Here is a 24,398-nt window from a genome sequence, read left to right as displayed (position 1 = left end):
GGAGTGTTGCAGGAAGGTCCAGGGACTCAGAGGGACAGGTACAGGTGGAGCTGTGGCCTTTGCTGCAGGGAGTGTTGCAGGAAGGTCCAGGGACTCAGAAGGACAGGTACAGGTGGAGCTGTGGCCTTTGCTGCAGGGAGTGTTGCAGGAAGGTCCAGGGACCCAGAGGGACAGGTACAGGTAGAGCTGTGGCCTTTGCTGCAGGGAGTGTTGCAGGAAGGTCCAGGGACTCAGAGGGACAGGTGCAGGTGGAGCTGTGGCCTTTGCTGCAGGGAGTGTTGCAGGAAGGTCCAGGGACCTACAGATAGAGGTACAGGTGAAGCTGACAAGTATAGTGAGGGCTTATTGTTTGTTTACTTAGTTATGCTTATTGTGGGGACAAAACTGCTAAACTTTTGGCAAGTATTGATGTGTTTCCTATTAAATAGCATTATTTTTTCACAGAAATCACGATTTTCTTTAAAGGGAGAAGCAGGTTCAGGAAACTGATGCTTTCCACAGTTAGCATGCTGAATAAAAACACATCAAAACCTACCAGAAAAGTTACATACCCCATTGTGAGACCATTGAAGCTATGGATATTTACCAAACTGAAGGGGAACTATGGACATTACTGCAGCCCACCAATTTTGAAAAACTGACTATTTCTTGGCAAAATATAATGTTTATCTTATGGAGATATTTTTCTTCTGAAAACCATTAAAAGGTTGACTTTTTCAATTTCCAATGTTAACTCATGAAGGTTCCAAACGATCAGTCAGCGAGGGAGGGTGTGCTGCGCTGCGCTCAAGTTCATAATCCTTGATACGTCATTGTATTGAAGTTTTTTAAACTGGTAATTTTGCAGCATAATTAGGCGTGTTATTTTCAAGACAAGACTATTCTTTCAGGAGCAAAATAGGAAGTTTTTTGGTGAGGAGATAGTTTTCTGCACAAACCAGTATAGTCTGTCATACGAAAACGTCCACAAGCCCCTCCCACTACTTGAAGCTGGTGGAGCCCACAACTTTCCTTATAGGCAAGTGGCTGACCATGCTCGGTTCAAAGGATGTACAAAATACTGATGTCCACACTAAATTTGACTTTTCTGACCATTAGATGGAAAGGGTAGCAAATCCCATGAAATGAAATTAAACATGACTCTCTCTCTCTCTCTCAGTCGCTCTCTTGGCCTGCCTTGGTCATTTGTATATATATTTATTTGTAAATTTACCTGAATACATATATGCATGTTTCTCATTTTGTTTCTTTAAATATCACGTGAGAGAGAGAGAGAGAGAGAGAGAGAGAGAGAGAGAGAGAGAGAGAGAGAGAGAGAGAGAGAGAGAGAGAGAGAGAGAGATAGAGAGAGAGAGAGAGAGAGAGAGAGAGAGAGAGAGATAGAGAGAGAGAGAGAGAGAGAGAGAGAGAGAGAGAGAGAGAGAGAGAGAGAGAGAGAGAGAGAGAGAGAGAGAGAGAGAGAGAGAAAGAGAGAGAGTGAAAGAGAGAGAGAGAGAGAGAGAGAGAGAGAGAGAGAGAGAGAGAGAGAGAGAGAGAGAGAGAGAGAGAGAGAGAGAGAGAGAGAGAGAGAGAGAGAGAGAGAGAGAGAGAGAGAGAGAGAGAGAGAGAGAGAGAGAGAGAGAGAGAGAGAGAGAGAGAGAGAGAGAGAGAGAGAGAGAGAGAGAGAGAGAGAGAGAGAGAGAGAGAGAGAGAGAGAGAGAGAGAGAGAGAGAGAGAGAGAGAGAGAGAGAGAGAGAGAGAGAGAGAGAGAGAGAGAGAGAGAGAGAGAGAGAGAGAGAGAGAGAGAGAGAGAGAGAGAGAGAGAGAGAGAGAGAGAGAGAGAGAGAGAGAGAGAGAGAGAGAGAGAGAGAGAGAGAGAGAGAGAGAGAGAGAGAGAGAGAGAGAGAGAGAGAGAGAGAGAGAGAGAGAGAGAGAGAGAGAGAGAGAGAGAGTGTGTGTGTGGGGTATTCTTATCTCTTGAGGGATTAGATCTGACCATGACCATACCCTCAAGTCGACCAGAGTAACCTAAGGGTGAAAGATACGAGGCCTGATTTCTCACTGAATTAGCCGAGGGCCTCACAACTCCACCCCTCAATACCAGAACGCCAATATGACTCCTTGGCGGGGAGAAATGGCTCCACCCTAGTGGGAGGAGCTTGTGGATATTTTCACTTAAGACTATAAAAAGTTAACTTTCTTGGTAAATATGTTGGATTAATATTCCCCACAGCGCGCCCCACCCTGCCAAAAGTAACCTATCGCTGCTTAATAGGACAAGAACTATTTCTCAACTAACCCAACCCATAACGGGGAGGCTTTGCCCCCTCTACCTCCCCACCTTAAAACAGGGGCTTCACACACCCTGACCCCCCCAAGACAGTAACCTATTGGCACTCAACAAGGTAAGAACTATTGCTCTGTAATCATGCAGGAGCAGCTGAATTTTCACCTCAACACACTCGGGCAGTAACAATACATAACAGACAGCCTGTCAACTTGAAAAAGCATACCTGCTCCTCCTGCATATTTGCCTTAAATTTTCCAGGAGCTATTCATTACTGCACTGTGTTCAGAGACAACAATACAACACATAATGTAAGTGTCAACCTCACGCGAGGTGGCTACGTATAATTTCCAGGTACAGTCATACCTCGGTTTACGAGTTTAATTCGTTCCAGCCTTTTGTTGGAGTAGTGAGTGAGTCATCGTGCAGAGCGGATGTGTTACACCTAGCTCCCTAAAGTGCTGTGTCGACATGGCTGGCGGAGCCAGGGGCATGGGGGACTTTTGTTACGTTTGTAGGTATCCCACAGGCGATAAGTGGATTGGATGCTGTCTGTGCCCTAAATGGTGTCATGTGAAGTGTGCTCATCTGTCTGGAATTAAGCAGGAGAATATACCTAAAATTAATTGGATTTGCAACCCATGCCTCCATAAAGCATCTCTGGCTATCAAAACTGTGGAGAAATTGGATGAATTCAAGCAAGAATTATCTAAAGAAATATCTGTGGTAAAAGATGAAGTTGAATCAAGGGCTGAGAGGATGTAGGAGGGCCTGGGGTCAGTTGCTGACGCCCTTGCTGCTTACAAGGCGCTGAGTTGGGCCGAGGTGGCGAAGAAAGACAGGAAAGTCAAGAAGAATATTCTGGTCGTGAAGGCTTCTTCTACACAGGAAAGAAGGCAACAGAACTGAAGGATGCAGTCTCCCAGGCATTGAATGGCATTCAAATAACTGATTCATGATTCACTAATGGAGGTAATATTGTCATGAACTTTGATAATGAGAACACAAAGGATGAGGCTGCTCAAAAACTGGAGTCTGTTGAGCAAATTAATACCAAGAGTGTGGGAAAGATGAAACCAAAGATCATGATATGCAATGTACATAAAGAGGAGACCAAGGAAAAAATAAAAGAGACCATCTTAGACCGCAATGAGTTCTTACACTCAATTGAGGGTGTTGAGGATAAGATTGAGCTGGTTTTTAGTAAGCCTGCAGCTGCCGGCACGATGCACTACATTCTGAGGAGCGATCCAACTGTAAGAGCTGACTCACAAGAATCACAACAAGTTAAAATTAAAATGGGGAATATACACAGTGAGAGACAGATACCATGCAATTATATGCTATCATTGTCAGAGATACAGCCATCTTGAGGCCAACTGTGCTGCCAAGACCAATGGAGACGCCCCAAATTGTTTCAAATGCGGTGGCAATCATAAATCACAGGAGTGCACCATGGCTGAGAAGAAATGCATAAATTGTGTGAGGTACAAGAAGCCTGAAATCAACCACTCAGCCAACGACCAGTGTTGTGTAGTTCTCCAGACTGAAATTGAGAGAATTCGTAACATGACCAATCATGGCTATTAATCAATGTCTGTACTCAATGATAAATTGTGTGTGATGAATGTTCAGTGTGTTGGAAATAATCGCTGGATATTTAATTGTGATACTATAAGGAAAATATTAGACATGAAAACTGAACTAATGTGATATTATTCGTGAAAGCAATTAAGACACTCACTCACTCACTACGATGTTTGAGAATAAGTGCATCGAAGACTATTACTGAGGCTAACGTTATAATTGTTGACGGCCCTCGTAGAGCGCTGCATCAGCGGCGGGGCAGGGCCTGAAACCTCATCAACGGTAAACGGTAAATCAAAACACTCGTAAACAAAAATGAACTTCCACATTTAAATTAATGGGAATTCCATTAACGTGTCCCTCATCCCAAAAACTATTAACATAAAAAACATTTTACATGTTGTTTTCCTCCAACCTTTTTTTTTTTTTTTCTTTTCTTTTACATCGCGGCCTATTGCGCCGGTAGGCTTCTTCCCGGTGGATCCTGATGGTCGGCCCAAGGCTTCTTCCTGGTGGGGCCTGATGGTCGGCCCAAGGCTTCTTCCTGGTGGGGCCTGATGGTCGGCCCAGCCCGTTCTGACACAGGCGAATGTTTATAGTGGCGCCATCTTGAAGCAAGGAGCAACCGCCGTTGCCCGCACAGCAAACCAGGAGAGAGTTGTTGGTTTGGGTAAACACTCCTGTCCTCTCGTCTTTGAAGCCATGATCGTACCCACAACAGCTTCTTCCTTCCAATTAACTGTAGCAACAAGTCCATAATTTGAGTGACAGCTGCACAGCCACATCAGCCCTTACTTTTGCAAACGGCACCATGAGAAGGAGGACCAAAGAAGCGGTACAAAGCGTAACAGGTCAAAAGATGTGAATACAGGGCGGCTGGTTTGTTTACGTTGTGGATATGGGCAACTGACCTTGGTTGTGTGTGATGTGCGTCATCGATATCTTGAGACTTTTCCATCTCCCTATCATGATCCGCCAGAGTGCTCTTTCTTGTCCATACGAGAAGATGAACCAACACAATTTCTCATATTGTCACTCATCAAGGACAACACGCATTCATTAGGAACATTTCCCTAGCTACTCAGCGTCACAGCATGCAACCGAATTCTTAAAACGTCTTTTTTCTCTATAAAATATTGATCAATGGCATCGTTTCACTTGTTTCTAATGATGACGATGATGTTTTCATACCAGAAAGTTCTTACTTATCCTACAATGATGCTTTCAAATGTTTTGTGGTGCAGCATAACACAACAGTAACCTCGTGAACTCTATATCCACCCCCACCCGCCAGAGTTACCCATAGGAAATTCAGGAAATTATCATCGCCATAGGCCTAATGAGGTGTGGCGCGGTATGCTTAAGGCTCCATCTGGCGATCAAGAATTACCCTAGCGCAAGCAAGAATTTCCCCAAATCTAGGGAAATTCTCGCGTTTCTTGTTTGGCCGCATCGTATAGTGTGTGTCCGCCTTTAGAGTTGCCTGTTGCGCATACCGCCAACGTGGTTAAAGGAAAAATGCCCAGTATGAATCAATGCGGACTCATGGGCAAATATTTCCTACATAAAAGAAAAGAAAAGCCAAACAAGTCAAACAATGGTGCCGTGCTTTCAACTTCTTACTAGTAGTGGTGGAAGGTGTTGAAGATTTTGCCACTCAACATTTCTCTGGCTGGCACGCCGCTGCCTCACACACGATGCATTCCTCTGTCTCCAATAAAGAGCGTGAGAGGTTGTCTACACCGCTGCAAACATACTGTATGCTCCCAGCAGAAAGTGTTAACCTGGTAGCAGCTACGGGCCAAATTTGTGCCATGATTTTAACCCCCCAAAATAGATGATACATAAACTGATCACAAATGCTTTGATATATATTATGAAATGGTTTGTGTGAGGGGTGATTTTTACTCATTTTTCTCGCTTAGAGGGACCATTAAGAATCATGATCCCTGCTGCTACCGGGTTAAACTTATTTCATATTTCTAATTTAAATCATAATACATACATCTTTTGCACCTTATAATATTAAATTCATGATGAGTAACTTTAAGAGAACATACAGAATGTGGCGATTGTTAATGTGGGAAAATATATGTTTTAATTTCCCCTTTTCTTGTGTTGCTCTGTTTTCAAATACTACTTCCAAGTCAATTGTCACTAATACTGCAGCTATGAGAAAAATGTGATTATTAAATACTAACTAAAAATTTGGAAAGTAAACTATTTGATGAATTCTGCATTTTTTTTTTTTTTTTTTTTTTTTTTAGTTCCATGACAACCACCAGCAGATGGTAGGCCAAGCTCAGTGCAGGACTGTGCCTACATTACCTCTGGACCTACTCTCTGTGCATGGATTTACCTTCCCAAAACTGCTGTTCATCACTGTTATGCATTATTGGTAAAAAAAACATCTAGACATTCTATTCAATAATCTATAAAAATGTAGAGAAACAACATTAAGATAAGAATGGCTCTTTCTGTTTGCATATATTTTTGCCCTTGAGCTGCTTCCTTTACTGTAACACAAAAGAAAAAAGGAAAAAAAGACATCTCATCTCATCATCTGACATCACCCTTATCTAGGTCAATAAGAAGGCAAAAAAACAATTCTCACGTATTGTCATGTATCATATCATGTGCCTGAAATACTTATTTACTCATGGAAGTAAATATATATCTGCTATCTTGCCTAGAAATGGGTAAAAAAATTACAAAATACAACACACATTGTGACCGTGTACTCACTGCAGGAAAATCTGGAACCCGACTACAACATAAACAAATCCTTGTAAAGCTAGGACGTGATTGGCCAAGCATCCAGCATGTTGGAAACAAAGGGCCAATGACAGGGCTTGATGCATGACGCATAGCCTCAAACATAAACAAACTGTGTGTCATAAAATGAGCGCGATATTTGAAGAGTGCCACGATCGTGGCGTGACGGAGTCTAACGTAAAAGCCACGATCGTGCCTGACGGGGTATAAGGGTTAATGGTCCTAACATGCATTTACAAACTATTAATGTGTGGTGCGGTATCACAAGGGATGCAGCTGCTAACAAAAAGAAAGAGCTGTGGGAGCTTGTCCTGTCAGGGAGGGGGCAGGATATCAATGTCCCTGTCAAAAGGAAGGGGGGGGGAGCATGCAAAACCTTTCAGTAGGATATGAATGAATTTTCTAGTTTAAGAGAAATTTTCCCAGCCAGAAACTTATTTCCCACAAGGTCCCCAAGCTACAAGGCTACAGGGAGGGAGAGCGACAAGAGTGCGGAGGTGTTCGTCCTAAGGAATAAAAAAATAATAATAACAAAATAAAAATAAAATAAACAAATAAATAATTGTGGGTTCAAAAGAAAGTTAATATACACATTAATGAAGACATACAGATAAATAAACAATATGAAACTATTTAGGTAACTGGAAATATGGCCTGTGATTAAAATATATCAGTGGAACTTAATAGTAACACACAATTATTATCAGCTTCACACAAGTCTGTTAACTCATTCATGTGGACACAAAACACTGTCATAAAGAACAATATATTAAATGTTGCCAGTGGAACTTTTCTATTTCTTATTTTTCCAGCCCTTAACCCGTCCGCTGTGATTGGCACGGATTTGACCTTCACTGGTAGCCTGGTCACACACATTCCCAGGTCTTTCTCTGCCTCTGTGGTGGATAGTGGAGTGTTTCCCATGTGGTATTGGTGTGCTGGATATCCCTTCACTGGTAGCCTGGTAACATACACTCCCAGGGCTTTCTCTGCCTCTGTGGTGGATAATGCAGTGTTTCCCATGTGGTATTGGTGTGCTGGATATACCTTCACTGGTAGCCTGGTAACACACATTCCCAGGTCTTTCTCTGCCTCTGTGGTGGATAGTGGAGTGTTTCCCATGTGGTATTGGTGTGCTGGATATCCCTTCACTGGTAGCCTGGTAACATACACTCCCAGGGCTTTCTCTGCCTCTGTGGTGGATAGTGGAGTGTTTCCCATGTGGTATTGGTATGCTGGATATCCCCTCCCAAGGTACATGACTTTACATTTTTCTTCATTGAATTGTAGCAGCCACTTTTTGTTCCATTCCTGTAGCTTGGTGAGGTCTGACTGTAGGAAATCCACAGTCAACCCGGTAGCAGCGACGGGCCAAATTTGTTAGCTTTACCATGTACCAGCGATGGGCCAAATTTGTGCCATGATTTAACCCCCCCAAAATAGATGATACATAAACTGATCACAAATGCTTTGATACATATTATGAAATGGTTTGTGTGAGTGATGATTTTTTTCTCATTTTTCTCGCTTAGAGGGACCATTACGAAACATGATCCCCGCACCTACCGGGTTAAAGGGTTAATTTAGACTATGTGTGGTGTGGCAGTCTTGTGGGTCAGAGCGTCAAGCAACGGGAATGAGAAAGAGTGAGGCGGTTAGAGCCCCATCTTAAGCCACGAGGCCCAACCCAAAAACAGCCACTCTAAATAAACACGTGTGAAAGCTGCCAAGAAAGAAGGACTGCTTTTTTCCTTTAAATACAAAATCTGGATACTTACTTTGAGCCTTTAGAAGGAGTGGTGGAGGAGGAGGAGGTGGAGGAGGAAGAGGAGCCACCAGAGGAAGAAGAGCTGAACACCTTCCTTGGAGCCTTTGCGGCCGCCACCTTCACCGTCCCCTCGGCTCGTGTGCGCACCATGACCCTGTGTGTGCGGGTTAGGTTAGTCTACAGCTGATGAAAATGGTCTACATAACACTGTGGTATGATTTTGGTCTAAGGGCTGTATTACAAGACAAATTCGAGAAGTTTCGGGTTCCTATAGAGTTCAGGATGAATAATTCTGTAGGGACCAGAAACTTCTTGGATTTGACTTGTAATATGGTCCCAAGACATCCTCCAGCCAGACAGTTCTTACCTGTCTCATAGCAAAGATCTTGTCACATATACTTAGGTAATAATAATCGTCACCCTCATAAAATAATCACCTAAGTCATTTTTAGCGATTTCCAGGTTTTTGTCTACATAAATTTTTCAACATGACGCCCATTTTTGTATAGTTGCCTTCGTCATTCAGGGTTAGGTTAGGTTAGGTTAGGGAAAGGGGAAAATAAGCAATTTGTGAAAGAAAGTTACCAGATTAATTCAGAATGTATCAAACCTCTTGCTGTATTGAATATGACCAGTAAGATTTTTGCATAGCAGGCTTATTTTTCACTGCACTCTTTCTGTTGCCCTTGAGCCGTCTCCTTTGCTGTAAAAAATTAATAAAAAAAATAAAAAAAATATGGGACAGGCTGAGATGAGGCACCCTTTATGAGCACTGACTCCCACGCATCTAAACCTATCACTAAAGGCAAGTGTAGGGCCGTCAAGGAGGGACATCCTAGCCTAACACCCAGAGCTTTACATGGCAGGAGTTTGCATGGTAGTGGATTTACATGGCAGGAGTTTACATGGCAGTGGATTTACATGGCAGGGGGTTATATCAGTCAATCCTCACCCACTTCATCATGCAAGGTAAAGCTGAAGTAAGGAGGGTTAAATGGCTGTGAGTTTACATGGCAGGAGTCAACGTGGGAGGGATTTACATGGCAGGGGTTTACATGGTAGGAATTTACATGGCAGGGGTTTACATGGCAGGGGTTTACGTGGTAGGAATTTACATGGCAGGGGTTTACGTGGTAGGAATTTACATGGCAGGGGTTTACATGGCAGGGGTTTACATGGCAGGGGTTTACGTGGTAGGAATTTACATGGCAGGGGTTTACATGGCAGGGGTTTACGTGGTAGGAATTTACATGGCAGGGGTTTACATGGCAGGGGTTTATGTGGTAGGAATTTACATGGGTGGATTTGGCGCGCTCGGGGCCTGCGCGTTGGCCAGTCTCACTCTCGGGAGGTCCAGTTGATTGGTTGATTGATTGGTTAATTTATTGCTTTCTTGGAAGACAGTATACATGAACTGTGACTTTGTTGACTCCTTAAAACCATCCTTAGCAATAATATTTTTTTGTACAGAGGTGGCAGCTTGTTCCATTCGATGAAAACTTATTATCTTTCATCTGCATTTCCTCCTGCCAATAACTTGACCTCTTTAATTACTGCCTGGGGGTTGGGATGGCATGCTCCTCCCTTCTCCTTTGTTGTTTTACTTGTAACGATAAACGGTTAAGATTCGTTTTAGGTCCGTGCCAGTATCTCATTATCTACCTTATGAAACATCAGTATCTCTTCATATATCTTTTCTACAAACCTTCAACAGTCATGGAAACGCTTTGAAAATCCAATTCAAGGACTTTTTTTTTACTCTTGAAAATATGGGATAATGTTTACGAAAGCGTCGCCTCCTCTGCTGGCCGCGGCGACTGTGCAGCCGGTGTTGCGAGAAATACCTCCTCGCTGAAATAAGTCACATATACATGAGGGGGGGGCGTGTTAGAAGGGGTGGAGGGGCGCAGCCCCCGTTAGTAGGTCGTAAAGTTCGGTTGGAGAAGCCCTGCAAGCTATTTTACGGCTGCGGCGCTGCAGCGTCGCCGCGGCCAGCAGAGGAGGCGACGCGCTTTCGTAAACATTATCCCCTATTTGCAAGAGTAAAAAAAAAGTCCTTGAATTGGATTTTCAAAGCGTTTCCATGACTGTTGAAGGTTTGTAGAAAAGATATATGAAGAGATAGTGATGTTTCATAAAGTAGATTATGAGATACTGGCACGGACCTAATACGAATCTTTACCCAATAAACTATCAATCGATCAATCTCCTTCAAGAGGAGAGTATCAAGACACCTCTCCACTTTCTTTACTACTCTCTTTTATAGGAGCAGCAATTAGCAGGCTTTTATTTTATTTTCTTATTTTATTTTTCTCTTTTGCCCTTGAGCTGTCTCCTTTACTGTAAAAAAATTGTCTGCTTTGTGTCTGGCCGCTCTGGCGTGGATGGGCAGATGGCTCGATCGCTGGGCTGAGTACTTTTAGCCACGGTCCTCGATCTTTACCGTTTACTGTTTACCGTTGAATAGTCTACTGACATCCTTTTAATAAACTTGGCATCCTCATAGTCACAGTATATCTTTCCTTTTCACAGTATCACAAATAAAAGTCAAATATCCATTGGTTGTGGGATGAAGATGAGGGAGGATGAGGAAAGGATAGTTAACGTGGAAGAAAGGAAGGAAGGAAGCAAAAAGTGAGGGAAGGACGGAAGGAAGGAAGGAAGGAAAGTGTGGGATGAAGATGAGGGAGGATGAGGAAAGGATAGTTAACGTGGAAGAAAGGAAGGAAGGAAGCAAAAAGTGAGGGAAGGACGGAAGGAAGGAAGGAAGGAAAGTGTGGGATGAAGATGAGGGAGGATGAGGAGAGGATAGTTAACGTGGAAGAAAGGAAGGAAGGAAGCAAAAAGTGAGGGAAGGACGGAAGGGAGAAGTGAAGGAAGGAAGGAAGGAAAGTGTGGGATGAAGATGAGGGAGGATGAGGAAAGGATAGTAAACATGGAAGAAAGGAAGGAAGGAAGCAAAAAGTGAGGGAAGGACGGAAGGAAGGAAGGAAGGAAAGTGTGGGATGAAGATGAGGGAGGATGAGGAAAGGATAGTTAACGTGGAAGAAAGGAAGGAAGGAAGCAAAAAGTGAGGGAAGGACGGAAGGAAGGAAGGAAGGAAAGTGTGGGATGAAGATGAGGGAGGATGAGGAAAGGATAGTAAACATGGAAGAAAGGAAGGAAGGAAGCAAAAAGTGAGGGAAGGACGGAAGGGAGAAGTGAAGGAAGGAAGGAAGGAAAGTGTGGGATGAAGATGAGGGAGGATGAGGAAAGGATAGTAAACGTGGTAAAGAGGTCAAGTCATTGGCAGGAGGAAATGCAGATGAAGGAAGGTTGTTCAAGAGTTCCCCCCCCCCCCCCAAAAAAAAAAAAAAGTAGATGTAAAAACTGCCCCAAAATAGTTGAGCGGATGCAGAAAAAACTAGCTCAAAAGCGCGCTGCGGCTTTAACAATGCTTTTTCTCAGAGGAATCGGCCGTCTCATTCGGATCCGAAGAGGAACACTGGAACACTGGCCGCCCTGGAATGCTTTGGCGCCAAGTCCAGGGTCATTATGCCCACTGATTCAGGTCAGTGCACCAGTTATTCACGAGCAGGACCGTCGAGAATGGCGAACCGGTATAGTGCTAATGTAGTGCGGCGACGGCCTGATGAACGAGCCTCCCATAACCCAGTTAGCCAGGGGGGCACCTCTTTGGCCGACTCGGTAAGGAGTGGCTCTCCCGCCACGCTGGTCTCGGGTTCAATCCCAGGCAGCCGGGGAATACCCGCCTCTCCTTGTCTTGATTAATTTCTCGTGTGTTTCGATACACGCAGAGGCCGTGTTGGGAAATAGAAAGGATGGAAAATAAGCTCGTCGGGGCATTACAGTGGTGGCATAGCGGTGGGCATCCTCTCCTGCAGTTCTGTTGAGTTTCCCCGAAGGGGTAACAGGTAGGATGGCCCATGCTCCGAGGTTGATAGAAAATGGGAGTTGGAGGTATGTCTCAAAGGGACATTGTCAACACACAGAAATTAATCTACATAGGGGTGAAAGCCGTGTAGTGCGGCGATGGCCTGATGAACGAGCCTCCCATAACCCACTTAGCCAGTGGGGTACCTCTTTGACCGACTCGGTAAGGAGTGGCTCTCCCGTCACGCTGGTCGCGGGTTCAATCCCAGGCAGCCGGGGAATACCCTCACTTTGTCTTGATTAATTTCTCGTGTTATTTCGATACACGCAGAGGACGTGTTGAGAAATAGGAAGGATAGAAAATAAGCTCGTCGGGGCATTACACTAATGCCCCTTACACCTGCAAAAAATCCTGGCATCGGCCCCCCAAACTCTTTTCCGTGGGTCCGCGCGTGTGCCGGCTGCAGGCATACTAAAAATCAGCTCAATTTTATTCTCCCCACCCTGAATTGTGTGTAAGAAGTCATTGCGGTCCAAGATGGCCTCCTTTACTTTTTCCTTGGTCTCCTCTTTATGAACATTGCATATCATGATCTTTGGTTTCATCTTTCCAACACTCTTGGTACTAATAGCGTCTTCCATTAGACACTGAACTGAACTCTCCCAAATGACATCATCATCATCAGCAGCAGCAGGACAGCCTTGGCCGCTTGGCGAGGGACATGACACGTTCAAAGTTGTTGCTGAAGGAGGGATCGAGGTTGTCAGTGATGAGAGAGAGAGAGAGAGAGAGAGAGAGAGAGAGAGAGAGAGAGAGAGAGAGAGAGAGAGAGAGAGAGTTCTTTTCAATCTGAACAGTCTCATGTATTTGCTGAGTCTGCAAACAACACATATATAGTACAGGTAATTCAGCGCTAAATACTCTTTTTCTACCAAGGACCAGGACAGTCGGCACTATGTGATGGTGACGTGCCTTGTGCCAATGTCTGCATATTCACGTGTTGGTCGTGTGCCAGAAACATTCACAGTATGAAAGTAAATTTGATAAGATGGTTTCAAAACACTAACTTTGAGTCAATCTTCAAGACAAGTGAGGATAAAAAACAGAGCAACTGGAAATGTAATTGTTATGTATTTTTTCAGAATACCAGAGTACAACACAATTAAGGGGTCAGCATTTGGTCCATGAAGCTGTATGTAAGTTGTGTCAAGATGGTCAAAGTAAATGGAGGTAATGGGAAGTGTTACTCTCTAAGGAGGAGCCGTGAATCTGCAAGGACACTTGATGGGATGTGACAGTGGTGGGGATGGAGGAGCGAGCATGGAAAAATGGAAAAATAGTAAATAATGAGCCAAGACGGTCACTGGGCACTAGGGTGACGGCCAGATGGAGAGGACAGACACAGTAATACATGGAGGGTGACCCAGTGCCGGGGAGAAGAGCCGTGAGACATTACAAGATCACAGCTTAGGAAGACACATCCCTGAAGTGGGTCTTCATGTGTCTTCTAATTTCAGGCTTTGTCTTGAAGAACTGACCACAAACATCGCACTTCAACTCTCTATGGTCGTATATATGCTTGTACAAGTGTCGGTTAAGGTATGAAGCCATACTGAATCTCTTCCCGCACTCTTCACACTCATGACTCTTTACACCCGAGTGTGTAAGGGTGTGTGTAGCAAGCTGACTCTTCTGGATAAATTCATCCCCACATTCTTGGGATTCATAGTTTCTTACACCAGTGTGGGTACGGCTGTGGCTTTTAAGGTTACTCTTGCGTCCAAACTTTTTTCCACACTCTTGACATTCATAGTTCTTTACACCAGTGTGTGTAAGAGTGTGTCTATCAAGGTGAAACTTTATGATGAACTTTTTCCCACATTCCTTACATTCATAGTTTTTTACACCAGTGTGCATAAGGCTGTGATATTTAAGACCCTGTTTTGTGGTGCATCGTTCCCCACATTCCTTACACTCATAGTTCTTAACACCAGTGTGTGTAAGGGTGTGTAAATCAAGGTGAACCTTCTGGATGAATTTTTTCCCACATTCCTTACATTCATAGTTCTTGACACCAGTGTGTGTAAGGGTGTGTGTATCAAGGTGACTCTTCCTAATGAATTTTTTCCCACATTTCTTACATTCAAAGTTCTTTACACCAGTGTGTGTAAGGGTGTGTGCTTCAAGGTTACTCTTCAGGCTGAACTTTTTCCCACATTCCTTACATTCATAGTTCTTCACACCAGTGTGTGTAAGGGTGTGTGTATCAAGGATACACTTCTGGATGAATTTTTTCCCACATTCTTTACATTCAAAGTTCTTCACACCAGTGTGTCTAAGGGTGTGTATATCAAGGGTACTCTTCCTAACGAAATTTTTCCCACATTCCTTACATTCATAGTTTTTCACACCAGTGTGTGTAAAGGTGTGTGTATCAAGTTGACTCTTACTAATAAATGTTTTCCCACATTCCTTACATTCATAGTTCTTCACACCAGTGTGTGTAAAGGTGTGATATCTGAGGCCTCCCCTTGTGGTGAATTCTTTTCCACACTCCAGACACACAAACTTCCTCTCTCCTTTGTTGCTGGAGGTGCCAGTAGACAGCTGCTTCATCTGATGACCACTGACCCTCCTGCCCCCTGCAGCAGTCTGCTCCTGCTTGTCCTGGCCACTCATGCTGCTGTCCAGCCCTGCAGCCTCCTGCTGGCACACCTGCTGTCCAGCCCTGCAGCCTCCTGCTGGCACATCTGCTGCAGGGAGTCAGTTAACTGGTCTTGGTGCTGTCCAGCCTTGCAGTTTCCTGCCAGCACACTTGTTGTCTAGCCCTGTAGCCTCCTGCCAGCACACCTGCTGCAGGGAGTGTTGCAGGAAGGTCCAGGGACCCAGAGGGACAGGTACAGGTGGAGCTGTGGCCTTTGCTGCAGGGAGTGTTGCAGGAAGGTCTAGGGACTCAGAGGGACAGGTACAGGTGGAGCTGTGGCCTTTGCTGCAGGGAGTGTTGCAGGAAGGTCCAGGGACTCAGAGGGACAGGTACAGGTGGAGCTGTGGCCTTTGCTGCAGGGAGTGTTGCAGGAAGGTCCAGGGACTCAGAGGGACAGGTACAGGTGGAGCTGTGGCCTTTGCTGCAGGGAGTGTTGCAGGAAGGTCCAGGGACTCAGAGGGACAGGTACAGGTGGAGCTGTGGCCTTTGCTGCAGGGAGTGTTGCAGGAAGGTCCAGGGACTCAGAGGGACAGGTGCAGGTGGAGCTGTGGCCTTTGCTGCAGGGAGTGTTGCAGGAAGGTCCAGGGACTCAGAGGGACAGGTACAGGCGGAGCTGTGGCCTTTGCTGCAGGAAGGTCCAGGGACCTACAGATAGAGGTACAGGTGAAGCTGACAAGTATAGTGAGGGCTTATTGTTTGTTTACTTAGTTATGCTTATTGTGGGGACAAAACTGCTAAACTTTTGGCAAGTATTGATGTGTTTCCTATTAAATAGCATTATTTTTTCACAGAAATCACGATTTTCTTTAAAGGGAGAAGCAGGTTCAGGAAACTGATGCTTTCCACAGTTAGCATGCTGAATAAAAACACATCAAAACCTACCAGAAAAGTTACATACCCCATTGTGAGACCATTGAAGCTATGGATATTTACCAAACTGAAGGGGAACTATGGACATTACTGCAGCCCACCAATTTTGAAAAACTGACTATTTCTTGGCAAAATATAATGTTTATCTTATGGAGATATTTTTCTTCTGAAAACCATTAAAAGGTTGACTTTTTCAATTTCCAATGTTAACTCATGAAGGTTCCAAACGATCAGTCAGCGAGGGAGGGTGTGCTGCGCTGCGCTCAAGTTCATAATCCTTGATACGTCATTGTATTGAAGTTTTTTAAACTGGTAATTTTGCAGCATAATTAGGCGTGTTATTTTCAAGACAAGACTATTCTTTCAGGAGCAAAATAGGAAGTTTTTTGGTGAGGAGATAGTTTTCTGCACAAACCAGTATAGTCTGTCATACGAAAACGTCCACAAGCCCCTCCCACTACTTGAAGCTGGTGGAGCCCACAACTTTCCTTATTGGTAAGTGGCTGACCATGCTCGGTTCAAAGGATGTACAAAATACTGATGTCCACACTAAATTTGACTTTTCTGACCATTAGATGGAAAGGGTAGCAAATCCCATGAAATGAAATTAAACATGACTCTCTCTCTCTCTCTCTCAGTCGCTCTCTTGGCCTGCCTTGGTCATTTGTATATATATTTATTTGTAAATTTACCTGAATACATATATGCATGTTTCTCATTTTGTTTCTTTAAATATCACGTGAGAGAGAGAGAGAGAGAGAGAGAGAGAGAGAGAGAGAGAGAGAGAGAGAGAGAGAGAGAGAGAGAGAGAGAGAGAGAGAGAGAGAGAGAGAGAGAGAGAGAGAGAGAGAGAGAGAGAGAGAGAGAGGAGAGAGAGAGAGAGAGAGAGAGAGAGAGAGAGAGAGAGAGAGAGAGAGAGAGAGAGAGAGAGAGAGAGAGAGAGAGAGAGAGAGAGAGAGAGAGAGAGAGAGAGAGAGAGAGAGAGAGAGAGAGAGAGAGAGAGAGAGAGAGAGAGAGAGAGAGAGAGAGAGAGAGAGAGAGAGAGAGTGGGGTATTCTTATCTCTTGAGGGATTAGATCTGATCATGACCATACCCTCAAGTCGACCAGAGTAACCTAAGGGTGAAAGATACGAGGCCTGATTTCTCACTGAATTAGCCGAGGGCCTCACAACTCCACCCCTCAATACCAGAACGCCAATATGACTCCTCGGCGGGGAGAAATGGCTCCACCCTAGTGGGAGGAGCTTGTGGATATTTTCACTTAAGACTATAAAAAGTTAACTTTCTTGGTAAATATGTTGGATTAATATTCCCCACAGCGCGCCCCACCCTGCCAAAAGTAACCTATCGCTGCTTAATAGGACAAGAACTATTTCTCAACTAACCCAACCCATAACGGGGAGGCTTTGCCCCCTCTACCTCCCCACCTTAAAACAGGGGCTTCACACACCCTGACCCCCCCAAGACAGTAACCTATTGGCACTCAACAAGGTAAGAACTATTGCTCTGTAATCATGCAGGAGCAGCTGAATTTTCACCTCAACACAGTCGGGCAGTAACAATACATAACAGACAGCCTGTCAACTTGAAAAAGCATACCTGCTCCTCCTGCATATTTGCCTTAAATTTTCCAGGAGCTATTCATTACTGCACTGTGTTCAGAGACAACAATACAACACATAATGTAAGTGTCAACCTCACGCGAGGTGGCTACGTATAATTTCCAGGTACAGTCATACCTCGGTTTACGAGTTTAATTCGTTCCAGACTTTTGTTGGAGTAGTGAGTGAGTCATCGTGCAGAGCGGATGTGTTACACCTAGCTCCCTAAAGTGCTGTGTCGACATGGCTGGCGGAGCCAGGGGCATGGGGGACTTTTGTTACGTTTGTAGGTATCCCACAGGCGATAAGTGGATTGGATGCTGTCTGTGCCCTAAATGGTGTCATGTGACATGTGCTCATCTGTCTGGAATTAAGCAGGAGAATATACCTAAAATTAATTGGATTTGCAACCCATGCCTCCATAAAGCATCTCTGGCTACCAAAACTGTGGAGAAATTGGATGAATTCAAGCAAGAATTATCTAAAGAAATATCTGTGGTAAAAGATGAAGTTGAATCAAGGGCTGAGAGGATGTAGGAGGGCCTGGGGTCAGTTGCTGACGCCCTTGCTGCTGACAAGGCGCTGAGTTGGGCCGAGGTGGCGAAGAAAGACAGGAAAGTCAAGAAGAATATTCTGGTCGTGAAGGCTTCTTCTACACAGGAAAGAAGGCAACAGAAATGAAGGATGCAGTCTCCCAGGCATTGAATGGCATTCAAATAACTGATTCATGATTCACTAATGGAGGTAATATTGTCATGAACTTTGATAATGAGAACACAAGGGATGAGGCTGCTCAAAAACTGGAGTCTGTTGAGCAAATTAATACCAAGAGTGTGGGAAAGATGAAACCAAAGATCATGATATGCAATGTACATAAAGAGGAGACCAAGGAAAAAATAAAAGAGACCATCTTAGACCGCAATGAGTTCTTACACACAATTGAGGGTGTTGAGGATAAGATTGAGCTGGTTTTTAGTAAGCCTGCAGCTGCCGGCACGATGCACTACATTCTGAGGAGCGATCCAACTGTAAGAGCTGACTCACAAGAATCACAACAAGTTAAAATTAAAATGGGGAATATACACAGTGAGAGACAGATACCATGCAATTATATGCTATCATTGTCAGAGATACAGCCATCTTGAGGCCAACTGTGCTGCCAAGACCAATGGAGACGCCCCAAATTGTTTCAAATGCTGTGGCAATCATAAATCACAGGAGTGCACCATGGCTGAGAAGAAATGCATAAATTGTGTGAGGTACAAGAAGCCTGAAATCAACCACTCAGCCAACGACCAGTGTTGTGTAGTTCTCCAGACTGAAATTGAGAGAATTCGTAACATGACCAATCATGGCTATTAATCAATGTCTGTACTCAATGATAAATTGTGTGTGATGAATGTTCAGTGTGTTGGAAATAATCGTTGGATATTTAATTGTGATACTATAAGGAAAATATTAGACATGAAAACTGAACTAATGGTTATATGTGATATTATTCGTGAAAGCAATTAAGACACTCACTCACTCACTACGATGTTTGAGAATAAGTGCATCGAAGACTATTACTGAGGCTAACGTTATAATTGTTGACGGCCCTCGTAGAGCGCTGCATCAGCGGCGGGGCAGGGCCTGAAACCTCATCAACGGTAAACGGTAAATCAAAACACTCGTAAACAAAAACGAACTTCCACATTTAAATTAATGGGAATTCCATTAACGTGTCCCTTATCCCAAAAACATTCACATAAAAAACATTTTACATGTTTTCCTCCAACCTTTTTTTTTTTTCTTTTACGTCGCGGCCTATTGCGCCAGTAGGCTTCTTCCTGGTGGATCCTGATGGTCGGCCAAAGGCTTCTTCCCGGTGGGGCCTGATGGTCGGCCCAGCCCGTTCTGACGCAGGCGAATGTTTAAAGTGGCGCCATCTTGAAGCAAGGAGCAACCGCAGTTGCCCGCACAGCAAACCAGGAGAGAGTTGTTGGTTTGGGTAAACACTCCTGTCCTCTCGTCTTTGAAGCCATGATCGTACCCACAACAGCTTCTTCCTTCCAATTAACTGTAGCAACAAGTCCATAATTTGAGTGACAGCTGCACAGCCACATCAGCCCTTACTTTTGCAAACGGCACCATGAGAAGGAGGACCAAAGAAGCGGTACAAAGCGTAACAGGTCAAAAGATGTGAATACAGGGCGGCTGGTTTGTTTACGTTGTGGATATGGGCAACTGACCTTGGTTGTGTGTGATGTGCGTCATCGATATCTTGAGACTTTTCCATCTCCCTATCATGATCCGCCAGAGTGCTCTTTCTTGTCCATACAAGAAGATGAACCAACACAATTTCTCATATTGTCACTCATCAAGGACAACACGCATTCATTAGGAACATTTCCCTAGCTACTCAGCGTCACAGCATGCAACCGAATTCTTAAAACGTCTTTTTTCTCTATAAAATATTGATCAATGGCATCGTTTCACTTGTTTCTAATGATGACGATGATGTTTTCATACCAGAGTTTATCTAATATATTTTCAATGAATACGCGTGACAGCTTGCACTGCGCCACAGGCGCACCTAACATCACCAAATGTGGGGTACAAACTTGGTAGAGAGACTTTTTGGGCAGCCATAGCTGGTAGTGGGCTACAGAGTAGCCTATCCAGATATTTTGTTTTTATTTACAAATGATCCGCGAGACATCCTAGAGTTAAATCAAAGTATGTGCTTATCTTCATATTCATTCATACACACACTGGTAATATTTCTGTGGTGTCTGATTCACTTATTTGAGTGAAATTCTATTGTGAAAAACAGTCACAAATTTATGTCAATAGTAAAAATGAAACTAATAATGTAAGTTTTGCCTCCATGAAATATACACAAATAGATATATAAATAAGCTCACGAAGTCACAATAAGTCACATCACCTGCTTCGCGCAGTAAAAATATGCTATTCAAGGCATGTGATACCTGCAAAATGGTGTACGCTGCTGCCTTGGGCCCACACTGTTGCCAGATTGTCGTACTCAGCCGCTTATATTTCCCGACTCTCTGCCCCAAAACTCTCTTCTGGGCTCCAATAACGAAACTAATTTATAGTTATTGTTAAAAGAGTTAGATCCTGATGTTTCTTGGCAATAGTTAGGCGTCAGAAACCGGTAAATACTGTGCTCTGAGTCCGATAATCTGGCAACGGTGGCTATACGTATTTTCATATTATTGTTCTGTTGTTTATTCAATGTTCTGTTCAAGAAAAAGAATACTCATGATTTTAATTCGTTTTTGGTTATAAGGATTCTTTATGAAATACAATTATACCTCCTTTTACTTGGGAAACATCCTGAATCCTGGATCGGCTATGGTGATGTTAGGTGCGCCTCTTGCTGCCACTGGTGGTGAGCCACAGGCTTACACCAACTGCAGCCGTGAACACATTTCATGCCTGCTTTCACAGTTGTTTTGATCTCTATACTATTTCCTATGATTTTCTAGGTTTGAACATCAGCAAAAAATCTATGACAACAGAAGATCAGTAGGAAATGAAATATGGGCATGTGAATAATACGTACTAATCTTCACTTTATTATGACCACATTATGGTTATTATTCATTTGCACAACAAATAGTATCTCAAAACACTCTTATAAACTTAAAACTATCAAATGGGAGAAAAAAGGAAGCAGCAATAAAAGATTCACCATATTATTGGGGTAAAAGCCCCCCACCCCCACCCCCCTACACACCAAACACTCAGCACACCAGCCTGAGGGTTCAGCCATAAGTCAAATTTTCTTCCTTACTTGCAAATAAAATAATTTTAGACTTGAAAAAACAGTTTCAGGAGCAATTTTCTGATTTTGATGCCAAAGCAAATGAAATTAGGCTCTTTCAAAATCTATTAAACTGCAATGTTGAAAATCCTCCAAATCAGTTTCAAATGGAAATTGTTGATCTCTAGGCAGATGACTGATTTAAAGACAGATATAAAGAAGGAAATCTGATGAGTTTTATAAAGTTTTGAAGCGAGAGCAGTTTCCAGTTTTGAAACAACTTGCTTGTAGTTTTGTGTCCATTTTTGGTACAACATACCTGTGTGAACAAACACTTTCCAAAATGAAGCGAGTCAAGTCTAATTATCAAGCATTTGAAATCCATTCTTATAATTGGTTTCTATAATGTTAAGTAAGGCAGGTATATTTTTGTTTTTCGTTAATCAATGCCATCGTTTTGTTTTGAATATCTTCCATTTGTTTTACTTTACTTTTGAGTTCATTAAATTTATGAAGGTGACACTATTTTTCCTGAGGCTGCAAAGATGTCCCAATATCTTTAATGTGGCCCTCCACCTGAAAAGTTTGGAGACCCCTGCTCAATGCCAAAGTGCAGTTGCCACAGTTGTGGAAAGTCATCCATCAGTATTTCCCTTTCTCTTTTTCCAATGGCTCCTCTCCTTTAATCGCTTCACATGCAAGCCTTCTTTCTTCTTTGTCTTACAAGATCACTTTTACCTCTCCTTCACTTCCCTTTCCTTTTATAGCTCAGCTGCTGCTAACACTGATCAATATACTGTAAACAGACACACTTCAGAAGTGGGTCTTCATGTGGCTGGTAATGTCTTTCTTCATCTTAGAGAGCTTTCCACAAACATCACACTTGAACTCTCTAGGGCTATAATGCCTGGCGACCTGTTTGGTAAGGGTTGACTTCCAAGTGAATCTCATCCCGCACTCTTCACACTCATGACTTTTTACAGCAGTGTGTAATGATGTATTGAATAAGGCTATCCTTACAGCTAAAAAAAAAATGTCCACATTTTTACTTTCATAGTTTTTTACACCAATGTGTCTAAGGGTGCATGTATCAAGGGTAGGCCCTATCCTTTGGGATGAATTTTTTCTTACATTTCCTACATATGCTACATTTTTGTTTTTTCACACCAGTGTGTGTAAGGGTGTGTCTATCAAGGTCACTCTTCCGAATGAATTTTTTCCTACATTCCTTACATTTATAGTTCTTTACACCAGTGTGTGTAAGGGTGTGTCTATCAAGGTCACTATTCCGGCTGAATTTTTTCCCACATTCCTTACATTCATAGTTCTTTACACCAGTGTGTGTAAGGGTGTGTCTATCAAGGGTACACTTTTGGATGAATTTTTTTCCACATTCCTTACATTCATAGTTCTTCACACCAGTGTGTGTAAGGGTGTGTGTATCAAGGTCACTATTCCGGCTGAATTTTTTCCCACATTCTTTACATTCATAGTTCTTCACACCAGTGTGTGTAAGGGTGTGTCTATCAAGGTCACTCTTCCGGATGAACTTTTTCCCACATTCTTTACATTCATAGTTCTTTACACCAGTGTGTCTCAGGGTGTGTGTATCAAGGTCACACTTCTGGATGAATTTTTTCCCACATTCCTTACATTCATAGTTCTTCACACCAGTGTGTGTAAGGGTGTGTCTATCATGGGTATTCTTCCTGATGAATTTTTTCCCACATTCCTTACATTCATAGTTCTTCACACCAGTGTGTGTAAAGGTGTGATATCTGAGGCCATCCTTTGAGGTGAATTCTTTTCCACACTCCAGACACACAAACTTCCTCTCTCCTTTGTTGCTGGAGTTGCCAGCAGCAAGTTGCTTCATCTGATGACCACTGACCCTCCTGCCCCCTGCAGCAGTCTGCTCCTGCTTGTCTTGGCCACTCATGCTGCTGTCCAGCCCTGCAGTCTCCTGCCAGCACACCTGCTGTCCAGCCCTGCAGCCTCCTGCCAGCACACCTGCTGTCCAGCCCTGCAGCCTCCTGCCAGCACACCTGCTGTCCAGCCCTGCAGCCTCCTGCCAGCACACCTGCTGTCCAGCCCTGCAGTCTCCTGCCAGCACACCTGCTGTCCAGCCCTGCAGCCTCCTGCCAGCACACCTGCTGTCCAGCCCTGCAGCCTCCTGCCAGCACACCTGCTGTCCAGCCCTGCAGCCTCCTGCCAGCACACCTGCCGCAGGGAGTCAGTCAGCTGGTCTTGTGACCAATAATTTGGCACTCAGACCCCGGTAAAATCCTGTGTTCTTATTGGCCTTGCTCTATTCTTTGTTCTCTCCACCTTCAATGTAATAAGTTTTTACTTACTTGTCAAAGTTTAGGTGGTTTGATCCTGGTCGACTTGCCAGTCCTGCACCTCCACACCTCTTTTGTATCCGGGCAGGTGCCGGGCGTAGCGGGGGCGGCGGCGGAGCACTGCAACACAGCACAGCACAGCACCAGCTAGCACAGCCGCAGCACCGCCCCGCCGACGCCGAGCAGCAGGCTGCTGGGGGGTACGTGCCGCGGCGGGCGTGAACGAATACTTGTAGTGGATCACTCAGATACTCACAGATGGCCTTCTGGAAGAGGCTTACGTCTGTCACACGGATTACAAGCTTTTTTTAAAGGTAAAATATATCTGTCATCGTAATGGATTGCTAAAAAAAGAATTACCTGATAGCTACGTACGAGTTTTGAGTTTCATTTCGATTTATGTACGTACATTAAATTTTCAGCTTTTACGTGTATTCTTCCTCCAGGGTTGGTGAGGGCTGCATTAGTGACCCCCACCCCACCCCGCCTGGCGGTGAAGGCCTTCTTCTTCTTTTGACCTGTTCCACTTTGTATCGCTTCTTAGGTTCTTCTTGCTACTTCACCACTACATGGATAAGGATATGATGAAAAAGATAATAACCACTATGATTAGACCAAAATTGGAATATGCGGAAACGGTTCCCTGTCCATTTTCTCGGGGAGTAACTAGCGCACGTTCAACTAACTAAATTTTACACGTGTGACATGATTTTTGCTGCTCTTGTAAACTGTAATATTCAAGTTGACTGCATTATATTTGTCATTTACACAAAAGCTTCAACGTGGCCAACACTGTGATTATTTCATGTCACTACGTGTAATAGTTAGTTAGGTGAAC

General features: G+C 43.9%; 2 protein-coding genes across 5 annotated transcripts in view; both read right to left on the bottom strand.

Moving 5' to 3' along the window:
- The window catches only part of LOC126984710 (putative protein TPRXL), a 63,190-nt gene extending 53,387 nt beyond the window's left edge, over window positions 1-9,803 (bottom strand). Inside the window, exons 1-2 of one of the 4 annotated variants that reach the window (XM_050838661.1) lie at window positions 9,692-9,803; window positions 8,407-8,550 (exon numbers count right to left, since the gene is read on the bottom strand). In XM_050838661.1, the coding sequence (XP_050694618.1) occupies window positions 8,407-8,550; window positions 9,692-9,693 (146 nt within the window). In that variant the 5' untranslated portion in view covers window positions 9,694-9,803. Of the gene's footprint in view, window positions 1-8,406; window positions 8,551-9,006; window positions 9,032-9,691 lie in introns of those variants that run through there. The other 3 variants (XM_050838662.1, XM_050838660.1, XM_050838663.1) reach the window with 3 other exon arrangements.
- Window positions 9,804-13,500: 3,697 nt separating this feature from the next.
- LOC126984709 (gastrula zinc finger protein XlCGF46.1-like) lies at window positions 13,501-23,868 on the bottom strand. Its single transcript, XM_050838659.1, has 4 exons — window positions 23,573-23,868; window positions 23,369-23,438; window positions 23,194-23,298; window positions 13,501-14,985 (listed from the first exon to the last, which is right to left on the bottom strand). Exon 4 carries the CDS (start codon window positions 14,947-14,949, stop codon window positions 13,738-13,740), a length of 1,212 nt encoding a protein of 403 aa, XP_050694616.1. The 5' UTR covers window positions 14,950-14,985; window positions 23,194-23,298; window positions 23,369-23,438; window positions 23,573-23,868; the 3' UTR covers window positions 13,501-13,737.
- Window positions 23,869-24,398: the final 530 nt, after the last annotated feature.

This window comes from Eriocheir sinensis, chromosome 57, assembly GCF_024679095.1.
Source record: "Eriocheir sinensis breed Jianghai 21 chromosome 57, ASM2467909v1, whole genome shotgun sequence".
NCBI classification, from domain to species: domain Eukaryota; kingdom Metazoa; phylum Arthropoda; class Malacostraca; order Decapoda; family Varunidae; genus Eriocheir; species Eriocheir sinensis.
This window is presented reverse-complemented; position numbering and strand designations above follow the sequence as displayed.